The following is a 14,723-nucleotide window of genomic DNA, read 5'->3' on the forward strand; positions in this document are numbered from 1 at the left end:
CTGCACCCGATCTGAGATGTCTCGGACCCCGGCACCAGGGAAGCAACATACCATCCGAGACTCCCGATCTTCCCCACAAAATCTCCTATCCGCCCCCCTGACTACAGAATCCCCTATCAACACCGCTCTCTTCTCTTCCCTCCTCCCCTTCCTAGACGTTCCCCCTCAGGCTCCCCCTAAATACTTCGATTTGCACCCTTACCCTATGAACTCTAATTCTAGTTCCCCCCCCCCCCAACCATCCTTGGAGAAAGCCTGCTTGCTTTCATCCTATCCATACCCCTCAGAGTTTTGTGTACCTCTATCAAAAGTCCCCTCGTTCCCCTGCGCTCCAGGAATAAAGCCTCTACTTCCCCTTTAACTCAGGCCCTTCAGTTCTGGCAATGTCTTTGTCGATATTCTCTGTACTCTCAATCGTGTTGATAGCTTCCCTGTAGGTCGTTGCTCATTTTCCCAGCTGCCACTGCAAACTTTGAATTTACCGTTCGTCTGTTTTGTACGAGAGCCTCGGTACATACTGTTACTTTCTTAGTCAAATCATTCCTGGCTTCACCCTAGCATAACGTGACCAAGTGAAAACAAGACTGTATGTCTAATTCTAGAGGATTTAGGTGAGAGGAGGCAAGTTCAAGGGGGATGTGTGGAGCAAAAGTTTTCTCAGCGGGAATGGTGGGTGTCTGGGACAGGAGTGAGGCAGATATGATAGAGGCATTTCAAAAGCTCTGAGTTAGGACACAAGTATGTGGGGAATGGTCAAACAGAAGGAATTAGATGTCATTAGTGTAATTATTTGTGTATAACATTAAGGGCTGATAGGTTTGTTCCTGGGCTGTACTGTTCTAAGATAACTTGTCTTTTTCTGTCTCAGAGACCCCGGGGAATCATGGAGAGATACTATCCAGATGGCTCCAAATTTGTCACCATGTTCCCAGATGGAACCGGCACCGTTTTGTATCCTCTGAGCTGTTAACTGGCAGTGGTGTGCAGTGTCTCTGAGGATCTTGGAGGCAGCTGCTGACTGGGACTCGGTGTTCCGTGGTGTCACTCTGAGCCAGTAGAGCAGATCACCCCTCCAAAGGTGTTAGTTTGGGCAGATAAGACCAACATTTATCCCACATTTAGCTTCACTACGTGGTTGTTATGTGGCGAGGCCTGGCTGTGTTTCTTGATGTCTGTGTATATAGAGAAATCATTCCCCCAGTATACTGGCATCCATTGGAAATCACAGCACTGGAAGACAGGCTCACTCAGCTGAAGGGTTTAATACTCTGTCAGAATTAGCCCCGTGTGAAGTCTCCAGGACAGATCTCACTCTGATGCTTGCCATTGCGGTAATCGAGAAGAATTCTGGATTATCACCTCCTCCAGAAACTGTCAGACACACGGAAGTTTGCCAAGGCACACATGGGAACTGACTGTAGATCCACTCTTTTTGAAACGTACTTTTAACTCTTGGGATTCAATTCATTTATACCTAATTGTACTGACAGGTGAAAATATTAACACCTGATTTTGAAAACCTTCCATTTGAATTAAATTCACTTCTCCTTGTTCCTGACCCCCTTCCTGGATTCTTTTGGTTCCAATGTTGGGCATGTCCAGAACAGGGCACATGTCTTCAACAGTCCTCCCTGCTTGTACTCTTGCTTCCAGATAACGAAGCAATAGAAGTAATTAAATCATAGAGACCTGACACTGCAGAAGGGGGCCATTCAGCCCATCGTGTTTGTGCTAGTTGGGAAAAGCTCTCATCTTCCCTCAAAGCTGCACTTTCCCAGTCTCAGCCACATCCTATTTCACACCCTCTCTGGTGTCACTGCCCAGGTCCTCAGGGTAGCTGTGGGCAGCGTGTGCATCAGGAAGGAAAGGGGACTAATCAAAATGAAAACAAGATCTTTCTGCAGTTGTGTGTTGAAACGAATTAAAATGTGATTGTTGTCCTTCAAGCATGTAAACTGAAGGGGAGATTTGATAACGGTGTTCAAAATCAGGAAGTGTACGCCATCAACTCTCAGATCTGTAATCCCCACCCTTCTTGGCCCTGATGTGGGGTTTAGGCCCAAAACGTCAATAAGCACATTTTGCCTCCTCAGATGCTGCTCGGCTCAGTGAGTTCTTCCGGTGCTCTCCTTTTAACCTCCACTCACATGGGGTGATTACCCTCCGTGTTGCATCATAGTTTCTGTAATTCTGTTGAGGAGTGGTAACCAGAAGATGTCAGGGCTCAGATTTAAGGTAGCTGGCAAACGAGACAAGCATGGGAATGGAGAAATCCCTACAATGTTATCAACATCTAGAATGCAGCACTGGAGCTGGAAATCTCACTCGCACTTTGTGGATTTCAGAGATACAAGGGGTGATTGATATGTTTGTGGCCTAAGGTAGAAGGAGATGAGTTATACAGCTCTCGGTAAATGCACATGCAGGTTAACTCTTTGAGTGATTATGCAGAAAGTTTGAAGTTAATAACTCATCTCCTTCTACCTTAGGCCAGGAACTTATCAATCACCCCTGATGAGTTATTAACTGATGAATTATTAACTTCAAACTTTCTGCATAATCAAAGAGTTAACCTGCATGTGGATGTAACGAGAGCTGTATAACTCATCTCCTTCTACCTTAGGCCACAAACTTATCAATCACCCATCTGTGGACACTTCCTCGAGGTCCAAGATCTGTATGCTCCACGACCGCTGGACTAAGTGTGTAAATGTAGGAGGGGACTATGTTGAAAAATAAATGTGCTAGGTTTTCTAAAATTGACTCCTTCTACCTTAGGCCACGAACTTATCAATCACCCCTCGTGTGTTCTCCCCATGGATAATGGAATGAAATTTGCTTTCTGTCGTTAGTTTGATCAACCTCCAGCGGCCCCACCCAATCAAAGACCTTTGCCTTCAGCCCTGACATTTTCACAATGTATAAGCAGTGTGAAAGGGAACAGAAATACATCATTTGGAATCATAATTGTTGCTCAGTAAGTGCTGGGAAGATACATTTCTAGAGATTCCTGAGCATTCACCTGCTTGGTGACCCTAACAGTGGGTGAATGAAAATGTATTCAGAGGCATTTTTTTGCAATTATTACCATAACTTGCGGACCAAGGTTACCAACTGTAGCGTACTGTTATCAGCAAAGTAGCCCCAGGGAACCCCGCCTCACCAGGTGTTCTCTGGGTGCTGAATGTCTGAACATTGCTTCCTGTCCACCTGCTGCGATTCTTCTTAACCCTGGCTCAGCTATCCCTCAGGTAACATCGCCATGGTGATCTCTGCTCTCCGCCATAAGCAGCTGGTCTACGCCATCTTTGAAGACCTGAAGTGGAATGCAAAGATGCTGGGAGTATTCTGGTCAATTGGCTATGGCACTTGTTACCTCCCCAGTGGGCAGATTTGGTGAGTTGGCCTTGGGTGCTAGAGTTGCGGGCATGAATTGGGAGTTGCTGCATTTGACGCTTGGTCCTGGCTGTTTGACCTGCATGTAGGTTTGTGCAGTTTGTTGTGTCAGCTTCCATATTTACTCTCCCCACTCCCTCTTCAGGAACTGGTAAGGCCAAAAACTTAACGCACAAAGTTGTGGGGTAGGATAAAGGCAGCTGTTGGCTCCGGCCCACTCTCTCAACACCCCAGCACCTCTGGACTAAACTCAGGAAAATTGGAGCTCAAATAGGCGGCTTGGCCCCTCAAAACCTTCCCAAATTTGACTGAGATGTTTTTAAGGTGATCGATGAGAGCAGAACACTAAACGTGATCTATACGGAATTTAGTGAGGCCTTTGCCAATGATCCGCGTGGCAGGCTGCAATGGAAATTTATGTTGCTCGGCATAAACAATTGGCTTGATGGTAGGAAAAAGAGGGTAATGTTAGAAGGTTATTTATTTGGATTGGAGGCCGGTGACTAGTGGTGTTCCTCGGGTCATTGCTAGGCCGATTGCTACTTGTTATGTATCATTGATTTGGATGGGAATATACAAGGTATGGTTAGTAAGTCTGCAGATTAAATAGGTGGTGCCATTGTCAGTGAAGGTAGTTATCAGGAGCTACAGAGAGATCTTGATTGGCTGGATAAGTGGGCTGAGGAATAGCAAATGGAGTTTAATTTGGATATGTGTGAAGTTTTGTGATGACAAATCAGAGTAGGACATTCACAGTGAATAGTCTGTCTTTGGGGAGAGTTGTGGAACAGCGGGATCAGGGAGTACAAAGTACATTGGACCATTGGTTCATCAAAGCAGCCGCTTATTTGGGACAACTCTTAAAGTACAAAAACTAATTGAGAAAATAGCTGGGATTCCCTTTGTTTATTTGGAACACTATGCTGCTTAATTGGGACAGGAACTGTTGCTGAACAGTTTCTAACTAGAGTCAGTTGCGTGCCCTTGTGAACAGTTTTTAAATAGTGTCGCTTGTTTGTGTTCAAAAAGCAGTAATTTTTGTCTCTGATAGTTAGCGAGAAATAAGCAGTAAGACCATTTGGAACTGATTTGCTCACTGTGGTTTCAAGCATTCTGGCTTAGAGATGCCGGAAACAACAGTGAGTGAAAATGAAATGACTTCACTACTTCAACAGGTTAGGAACTATGAAGAACTTGAAGGTATCGACAACATTATGGGATGTTACAATGAAAATGAAGATTTGGAGGATGCAAATATCGAATGCATTGACTAAGGCAGTCCATTATCTGCACCAGGTGTCTGCACTGATTTTGTTCATTTACAGTCAATCAAAAGAACATGGCAGTGTACACTGGAAGATTTCCTCCATCGATAACTATTAGGAACAAATAGACTGTTTTATAGTATTGTAGTAGTTTTGGTAGTGTTCTAATCTGTTCTGTATTTCATTTAAATACACAATTTGTTACTCAAATGGTAGTTTCCCTTTTTTGTACCTTTTTAACTATTTCCATGCAACTTTGGCTAATTGGGGCAGCCACTTAATTGGGCCAAAATGTATTGGTTCCGATGTGTCCCAATTAACCAGAATCCACTGAATATGGTTTCATGAAAGTCATAGATAATGGGTGGAGAAAACTTTGGATAAGGTTGTCTTCATCAGTCAAGAGTTCTGAAGATAGAAGTTGGGATGTGAGTTGGAGTTGCACCAGACATTGGTGAGGCCGTATTTGGAATATTGTGGTCATCAGCTATTGGGAGAATGTTGTTAAGCTGGAAAGAGTGCTGGGGAGATTAATGAGGATGTTGCTGGGACTCGAGGGACTGAGCAGGTTAGGCTTTAATTCATTGGAGCCGAGGAGAATGAGGGATAATACGGAGGAGTACAGAATCATTGGGGGCATAGATATGGTGACTACACACAGTCTTTTTCCCCAGGGTTAGGGAATCAAGATCTAGAGGGCACAGGTTTAGGGTGAGAGGGCCGAGATTTAAAAGGAACCTGAAGGATGTCTTTTTCACCCAGAGGATGGTCAGTATCTGGAATGAGCCACCTGAAGTGGTTGAAGCAGGTACAATATTTAAAGGAACTTGAACAGGTGTGTGGATAGGAAGCAGGGGTGGCATTTGTAAAAATGTTGTTACACACGGCATGCAGTGCTGCCCCTCAATTCTTTAAACCCCGCCCATCATACTTGAAAGATGCATTATGATTATCTTAATTGCCAAATGAAGCAGCGAATGATTGTTTACAATGCAGTCACAGGAAAAGGTTCATGCGGCCTGACGCCAGCTAGGTGGCTGCAAGAACACAGGATGGGTTTCGAGTTTCTCAGAGCCCTGGAGTACATGTATCAGAGTTGGACGGTTGGACCAGTAGGCATTGGCTTCACTCTGCTTACATTTTTCTGCTGTTGTTTGTCAGAACACTGATATTCAGTGATAGTTGGCTTGTTGTAGTTTGGCGCCTCTGAATTTCATGTGAATCATAACTCTCAGTGGTGAAGTCTAATTACAGAAATAGACTTCCTGATGAAATTGTGTTTTGTGCATCATTCTCAAAACAACCAGATACAAACCAGATGTAAAATATTGTCATCATTAGTGCAACAACAAAAGTCTCCCTCAGAGAAAACTCTGATTATTTTCCTTTCCTTAATCTTTTATGAATTTGCACCAAATTTGACATTCACACCTTCATGTGAAAATAATCAGGTACGAGGTACAGTAACAAGACCATTTAGAAATCATATTACTTTTCTGTTGTCTTTTTAAAAAATAAACATTAATGGCGATTTAGAAAATATGTAGCTGTAGTGGTTGATAGTGGGTTGAGTTGTTCTTTCATCCTGGCAATTTATTTGCAAATGTTTCCGTAAGACCTTAAGATATAGGAGCAGAATTAGGCCATTTGGCCCATCGAGTCTGCTCCACTATTTCATCTTGTCTGATCCATTTTTCCTCTCAGCCCCAATCTCCTGCCTTCCCCCTGTATCCCTCCATGCCCTGGCCAGTCAACAATCCATCAACCTCTGCCTTAAATATACATAAAGACTCGGCCTCCGCGGCTGCTGGTCGCAACATGTTCCACAAATCTTCATCGCCATACAAAGAGACATCATCCATGCCAAACTTTTTCAACAGATTTCCTGATAAGTTTCAACCTGTCTTTTATTAATAGTAAAACAATGAATATCTGTAAGTTAGCAATAGAACTGGTACATTCATCCATAATATTGTTACTGATCCATCATTCAATGATAAACATGATTATCATGGCACATGACAGAATTTTTTTAGAAGATTTTTTTGCCAGTTTTGGCATGCACTCTCAAAAAAAAAATTTGCCATCCCTGGTTTCAAGAGATATGGGCACACGATGCAGGTTGAGATGGGAATCTTGATGGGCATGGGCCAGTGAGCCACAGCATTCTGGCTGTTATTTTTAACGTCTGAACAGTATGTCATGAGATACCCGGGGAGGGGAGCTTGAACAGTAGGCTCCTAAACAGAGACTCACAGTTTGTAGGTGTGAGAACTCCAGGAACTGCCTTCTGTGTGCATTAACACCCTGAGAAAATCTTAAATCAATTGCATCAAAGGCATTGAGAATAACATCAGCAAATTTGCTGATGATACTAAGCTGGGTGGCAGTGTGACATGTGATGAGGATGTTAGGAGAATTCAGGGTGACTTGGATAGGCTGGGTGAGTGGGCAGATACTTGGCAGATGACGTTTAATGTGAATAAGTGTGAGGTTATCCACTTTGGGAGTAAGAACAGGAAGGCAGATTATTATCTGAACGGTGCAGAGTTAGGTAAGGGAGAAATACAAAGAGATCTAGGAGTCCTTGTTCATCAGTCACTGAAGGTGAATGAGCAAGTGCAGCAGGCAGTGAAGAAGGCTAATGGAATGTTGGCCTTTATTACAAAGGGAATTGAGTACAAGAGCAAGGAAATCCTCTTGCATTTGTACAGAGCCCTGGTGAGACCACACCTGGAGTATTGTGTACAGTTTTGGTCTCCAGGGCTAAGGAAGGACATCCTGGCTGTAGAGGAAGTGCAGCGTAGATTCACGAGGTTAATTCCTGGGATGTCTGGACTGTCTTACGCAGAGAGGTTAGAGAGACTGGGCTTGTACACGCTGGAATTAAGGAGATTGAGAGGGGATCTGATTGAAACATATAAGATTATTAAGGGATTGGACAAGATAGAGGCAGGAAATATGTTCCAGATGCTGGGAGAGTCCAGTACCAGAGGGCATGGTTTGAGAATAAGGGGTAGGTCATTTAGGACAGAGTTAAGGAAAAACTTCTCCCAGAGAGTTGTGGGGGTCAACAAGGCCTTCATTGTCCACCTCTAACTGCCCTTGAGAGGGTGAGGGGTATCCATTTTCTAGAGTCTGGTGAAGGTGCAACTACTGAGCTGATGGGGAGGGAGCTCCATCAGGTCAGCTCAGTGACATATTCCCAGGTCAGGGCGGTGACACGGAGGGGAAGCCGCTGGTGCTTGTGTTCCCATGCACCTGCCAGCCTTGACCTTAGTGGCAGAGGTCATGGGTTTGGGAGTTGGAGTGGTCTGGGTGAATAATCACAGTTCCTTTGTAAATGTGCACTAATGGTGGATGATGTGAATGCTCGGTTGGAGTGCCGATGAAGCAGGATGCTTTGTCAACCTAAGACTGCGGTTACGCTGACCCTGAGCCGTGCTGTGTTCTCTTTCCATAGGATCAGCATAACCCCTCGATGTGGATTTTACTTCACTGAGCAGGGGCTCCTCAGGAAGCAGTGGCTGTGGCGAGATTGCCACCACCATGTTCATGCACCTCCCTATAACTCCATCAGCCTCCAATTAAACTCGAACATCGGCGTCCAGGTGGTGTCACGAGACAAGATTTACGCCACGTTCAAAATGAGGAAAAGGAGCATACGATTCAACATGGGGGCAAAACTGGTGGTAAGTATCAGAGTGAGATAGCAGAGCAAAAGTATTGCTCTCTCTTGCCTGTCTGGTGTCTGCTGGCACATGTAATGTCATCCTGGCGCAGTGCAATCCTCAGCTCGACAGAGAACCCAGTCCTTTAGGTGTAAGATCTGACCTAGAGGGTTGTTAGGGTCCAAGACGAGCCTCATTGATCAGATAAGTGGGTTTCATAGATGAATAATGCACAGAGTTTATAAACATTGTGATTTTAAGATGCTGCAATAAGTTCTGCGGCTTCCTAAGTGTTTAAAGGTGCAAGTTTAGCTTTTTGGACGGAATCCGGCAGCCCATGAAGGATCCCCCCCGGTGGCTGAGTCCCGGTTTTCATGCTGCTGGTTCCTTCGCAGGTGCCTTTTGATCTTCACACACTACCGGAGTTAAACACCTCAGCTTTTCTCTCCTGTTCTCAATGCAGCTGAGGGACCTGGAACAGGCTGGCGAGGCGCAGTCAGACGGCACGGAGCCGGAGAGCTACGTCGATGAAGTGAAACGGAAAATCCACGTGCTCACCGACCAGATGAAGCGGCTCTGAATGACCTGCACCCTTTACCACCATCTCACACCACATCCGTGGAGACAGGAAGAGGGAGCCAAGATCTTACACCCTTACTGTTAAACTAAACAAGTAAACCTCTTCCTAAAAGAGTTTTGCACAGAAACTCGTGGATAGATTGTTCTCTTCAGCCTTCCTTGCAATTGACTGATGAATTCATGCTGTTTGCTTGCATCAAGTCTGTTTGAAGCATTTGTTCACTGTGACTTTTGACCAAGGGGGTTTTGGAATGCAACAGAAGAGCTGACTACAATTTGAAGCGAAGGGATGAAAATATTTTCGATTTGGTACTTACAAATGGTTTTCAAATTGTGCGATGGGTTAAGAGTGTAATCTAGTGCAGAAAATGTTAAGATGCACGAGTGCGTCGGATAAGAGGCTGACAAACTCTATTCAGTCCGGCTAGAATTTGAAGTATAAAAATGCGATTTAGTCCACACAGGTGTGAAGTGATGTGGTCAGATGAGGCAACACAAGAGAATAAATCTTACCAAGATTGAATGGCTTCAGAGAGCATGTTCCAAACGCCAAGGGCTGCTTAGTAAGAGATGCTTTGCATTACTAACAAGGCATAGAGGAGGGAGACTTTGCAATAGTTAGACCACAGCTAAAGTACGTACTGCAAAAATCCCTGTCCCGGCTTTACTGGGAAGATGCACTTGCAGTGAAGAGGTGATCAGAAGACTTTGCCTGGCTAGCAAGCTAAGTTTAGATAGGCCGCAGTTGATTTCTGTGCTACAGCAGAGGTTGATTGGAGACTTGAGGGAGTAAGGACATTTCCCTGAGCAGAGGAGTTTGAAACTAGGGGTGTATATTTAGAGCAGGGGGTCCATGGGAACTCTTGGTTTAGAGTCACTGGTGGAAGGAGTAGAATCAAGATGAGGAAATACGACTTCATTCAGAGGCTGTGGGGATCTGGAACACACTGCCTAAAAGGGAGAGAGAGAAACAGAATCCTTCAATCTATTTAGAAAGTGTTAAGAGTGTGAGCCGGAGAACTCCATATCTGAGACTGGGTAGCTCATTTCTGACAGGTACAAATGTTACCTCATTGTGTGGTAAATGTTGTATGTTCCATGAAGGCAGTTTGGAACAGTGTAGGACAAACACAGAATATAGATAACGTACAGAGGGTGAGTGAAGAAGAGAGTTAGGTAGTTATGTAGTGCAGACCATTCCAATGGAGATAAGGCATAGCTTGGTTAGTGGTGCTGTTAAATCAATGGAAGCCTTGGTTGAGATCATTGTTAATGATGGGTGAAGGGCCAGAAGACTAGATGGTGGATAATGTTGTGCCTTTACTTAAAATGAGCTGCAATGAAAACCCAGGGTGCTACAGTAAGCCTACTGGCTGTGGTAGGTGAGAGGGCATTCTGCTGGGTAAGATGTACACTCAGTGGCCACTTTATTAGGTATGCCTGTACACCTGCTCATTAATACAAATATCTGATCAGCCAATCATGTGACAGCAACTCAGTGCATAAAAGGATGCAGATGTGGTCAAGAGGTTCAGTTGTTGTTCAGACCAAACATCAGAATGGGGAAGAAATGTGATCCAAATGACTTTGACTGTGCAATGTTTGTTGGTGCCAGATGGGGTGGTTTGAGTATCTCAGAAACTGCTGGTCTGGGATTTTTCACACACAACGATGTAGAATTTACAGAGAACGGTGCAGGAAACAAATAAACATCCAGTGAGTGGCAGTGGGCGAGAATACCTTGTAAATGAGAGAGGTCAGAGGAGAATGGCCAGACTGGTTCAGACTGACAGTAATTCAAATAACCGTGAGTTACAACCGTGTGCAGAAGAGCTTCTCTGAATGCATAACACATCAAACCTTGAGGCGAATGGGCTACGGCAGCAGGAGACCATGGACCTACAGCCTCTGCACAAGCTCACTGAGTGTACAAGCGTCTGCAAAGACAGAGATTGATCTGGGATACTCTGCATGGCTTTGGACGTGGGAGATCATGTCTCACAAACTTGATAGAGTTTTTTGAAAAAGTAACCAGGAAGATTGCTGAAGGCAGGGTGATAGATGTAATCTGTATGGACTTTACTAAGGCTTTGGATAGGAGTCTGCTACACAAAGTTAGATTGCATGAAATCCAGGGAGAGCTTCCAACTGGACAACAATTAGTTTGACGGTAGGGAGCAGAGGGTGGTGATTTTTGGAGGCCAGTGACAAGTGGTGCTCTCTGGGGGGGTTGGTGCTAGGTCCATTACTGTTTGTTATCTGTGTCAATGATTTGGATGTGAATTTACAAGATAAGGCAAACTTTCAGAAGACACTTAAAAAAGGTGGTGTCCTCGACAGTGGAAATAGTTATTGGGATTTAGAGGGGCCTTGATCAGCTGGATAAGTGGGTGAGTGATGGAAAATGGAAAACACAGTTCTCTGAAGGTGGGGCCACAGGTAGAAAGATCTCTTAGCCTTTATTGGTCAGGGAACTGAGTATCTAGAAGCTGGGGTGTGTAGCTATCCAGCACATTGGTGAGGCCACATTTGGACTATTGTGCTCAGTTTCAGTCAATTTGCTATAGGAAAAAGCACAGAGAAAGTTTATAAGGTTGTTTCTGAGACTTTAGGGACGGGTTAATGGGCAGCTGTTGAATAGGTTGGACAATTTTCATGAGCTTTGGGTGCACTTAATGAGGTGGATAAGATCATGATGGACGTAGTGAGAGTAAGTGTTCGGCACGGACTAGAAGGGCCGAGATGGCCTGTTTCCGTGCTGTAATTGTTATATGGTTATAGATGGAGTCATTGTGCAAAGTCTTTCTGCCAGGGTTAGGGAATGCAGAACTGGAGGATATATGCAGGGTGAGAGGGGACAGATTTAACAGGAACCTCAGTAACATCATCTTCACCCACTAGTTCCAGTGGTCTGCTGGAAGTTGAGGAAGGAACATTAACAACATTTAAAAGATACTTGACTTACTTGGATAGGAAAGATGGAATATGGCGTTAGATTGGATGGGAATCCAGCTGGACCTCAGGGCCTGTTTCTGAACTGTAAGTCTGTTTGGCATAGATAAGGGGAATGACAACAGAGCCTAAAACTTGAGGGCATAGACTTCAGGGGAAAGAAGAAAGATTTAAAAGGGATCTGAGGGGCAAGTTTCCATAAACAAGATGGTGGATATATGATCTGTGCTGCCAGAGAAAATGGGAGAAGAAGATACGGTTGCAGTGTTTAAAAGTCATTTGAACACGTAGGGGAAGGGAAAGGTAGACGGATATGGACCAAAGAGGGGGAAGTGGGACAAGCTCAAGTAGACAACTTGGTTGAATGAGTTGGGCTGAGGAACCTATTTCCATGCTTTATAACTTGATGAATTTATTAATCAAAGAGCATCCTGTCAGAGAATGGGTCGCTGGATGGAACTTAACCGTGCGAGTCAGAAATTAGCCTCCAAAGAGATGAGAAGAGTGTTACAGATATTCATTTTGGTTTTAAAAATGTTCTTTGAAAATGATTATGGATGCAAGCGAAATGTACAGAGTGAGGGCTAGAGTGCGGATCGTTCGAAGATATCCAGAGGGCAGTCATAGAGTCATGAAAAACTACAGCACAGAAACAGGCTCTTTGGCCCATCTAGTCCATGCCGACCCATTTAAACTGCCTAGTCCCATCAACCTGCGCCAAGCCCATAGCCCTCCCCATCCATATACCTATTCAAACTTCTCTTAAACATTGAAATCAAAATTGCATCCGGAACTTGTGCTGGCAATTCGTTCTACACTCTCCCACCCTCTGAGAGAAGTTTCCCCTCATCTTCCCCTTAAACATTTCACCTTTCACCCTTAATCCATGACCTCTAGTTGTAACCCCACCAAACCCCGGTGGCCAAACCCTGCTTGCGTTTGCCTTATCTATACCCCTCATAATTTTGTATAACAATCAATTCTCCCCTCAGTCTTCTACACTCTAGGGAATAAAGTCCTCGCCTATTCAACCATTCCCTCCCCTCAGTCTTCTACACTCTAGGGAATAAAGTCCTCGCCTATTCAACCATTCCCTCCCCTCAGTCTTCTACACTCTAGGGAATAAAGTCCTCGCCTATTCAACCATTCCCTCCCCTCAGTCTTCTACACTCTAGGGAATAAAGTCCTCGCCTATTCAACCATTCCCTCCCCTCAGTCTTCTACACTCTAGGGAATAATGTCCTCACCTATTCAACCATTCCCTCCCCTCAGTCTTCTACACTCTAGGGAATAAAGTCCTCACCTATTCAACCATTCCCTCCCCTCAGTCTTCTACACTCTAGGGAATAAAGTCCTCACCTATTCAACCATTCCCTCCCCTCAGTCTTCTACACTCTAGGGAATAAAGTCCTCACCTATTCAACCATTCCCTCCCCTCAGTCTTCTACACTCTAGGGAATAAAGTCCTCACCTATTCAACCATTCCCTCCCCTCAGTCTTCTACACTCTAGGGAATAAAGTCCTCACCTATTCAACCATTCCCTCCCCTCAGTCTTCTACACTCTAGGGAATAAAGTCCTCACCTATTCAACCATTCCCTCCCCTCAGTCTTCTACACTCTAGGGAATAAAGTCCTCACCTATTCAACCATTCCCTCCCCTCAGTCTTCTACACTCTAGGGAATAAAGTCCTCACCTATTCAACCATTCCCTCCCCTCAGTCTTCTACACTCTAGGGAATAAAGTCCTCACCTATTCAACCATTCCCTCCCCTCAGTCTTCTACACTCTAGGGAATAAAGTCCTCACCTATTCAACCATTCCCTCCCCTCAGTCTTCTACACTCTAGGGAATAAAGTCCTCACCTATTCAACCATTCCCTCCCCTCAGTCTTCTACACTCTAGGGAATAATGTCCTCACCTATTCAACCATTCCCTCCCCTCAGTCTTCTACACTCTAGGGAATAAAGTCCTCACCTATTCAACCATTCCCTCCCCTCAGTCTTCTACACTCTAGGGAATAAAGTCCTCACCTATTCAACCATTCCCTCCCCTCAGTCTTCTACACTCTAGGGAATAATGTCCTCACCTATTCAACCATTCCCTCCCCTCAGACTTCTACACTCTAGGGAATAAAGTCCTCACCTATTCAACCATTCCCTCCCCTCAGTCTTCTACACTCTAGGGAATAAAGTCCTCACCTATTCAACCATTCCCTCCCCTCAGTCTTCTACACTCTAGGGAATAAAGTCCTCACCTATTCAACCATTCCCTCCCCTCAGTCTTCTACACTCTAGGGAATAAAGTCCTCACCTATTCAACCATTCCCTCCCCTCAGTCTTCTACACTCTAGGGAATAAAGTCCTCACCTATTCAACCATTCCCTCCCCTCAGTCTTCTACACTCTAGGGAATAATGTCCTCACCTATTCAACCATTCCCTCCCCTCAGTCTTCTACACTCTAGGGAATAAAGTCCTCACCTATTCAACCATTCCCTCCCCTCAGTCTTCTACACTCTAGGGAATAAAGTCCTCACCTATTCAACCATTCCCTGTAACTCAGGTCCTCCAGATCCAGCAGCATCCTTGTTAATTTTCTCTGTCCTATTTCAACCTTTTTTAAATCCTTCCTGTAGGTAGATGACCAAAACTACACACAATACTCCAAATTAGGCCCCACCAATGTCTTTTTCAACTTCAACATAACATCCCAACTCCTGTACTCAGTACTTTGATCTATGAAGGCCAATGTGCCAAAATCTTTCCTTACTACCCTGTCTACCTGTGATGCTACCTCCAATTATTTATAGACCTGTATTCCAGATAGCTTTGTTCTACCACACTCCTCAGTGCTCTATCATT

General features: G+C 44.6%; 1 protein-coding gene across 1 annotated transcript in view; it reads left to right on the forward strand.

The window, feature by feature from the left end:
- LOC140727221 (uncharacterized) overlaps positions 1-13,948 on the forward strand; it is a 79,973-nt gene extending 66,025 nt beyond the window's left edge. The window contains exons 10-13 of the mRNA XM_073044488.1: positions 869-951; positions 3,241-3,396; positions 8,125-8,353; positions 8,796-13,948. Coding sequence (XP_072900589.1) covers positions 869-951; positions 3,241-3,396; positions 8,125-8,353; positions 8,796-8,912 — 585 coding nt within the window. The 3' untranslated portion in view covers positions 8,913-13,948. The remainder of the gene's footprint in view (positions 1-868; positions 952-3,240; positions 3,397-8,124; positions 8,354-8,795) is intronic.
- Positions 13,949-14,723: the final 775 nt, after the last annotated feature.

This window comes from Hemitrygon akajei, chromosome 5 (assembly GCF_048418815.1).
Source record: "Hemitrygon akajei chromosome 5, sHemAka1.3, whole genome shotgun sequence".
Lineage (NCBI taxonomy): Eukaryota > Metazoa > Chordata > Chondrichthyes > Myliobatiformes > Dasyatidae > Hemitrygon > Hemitrygon akajei.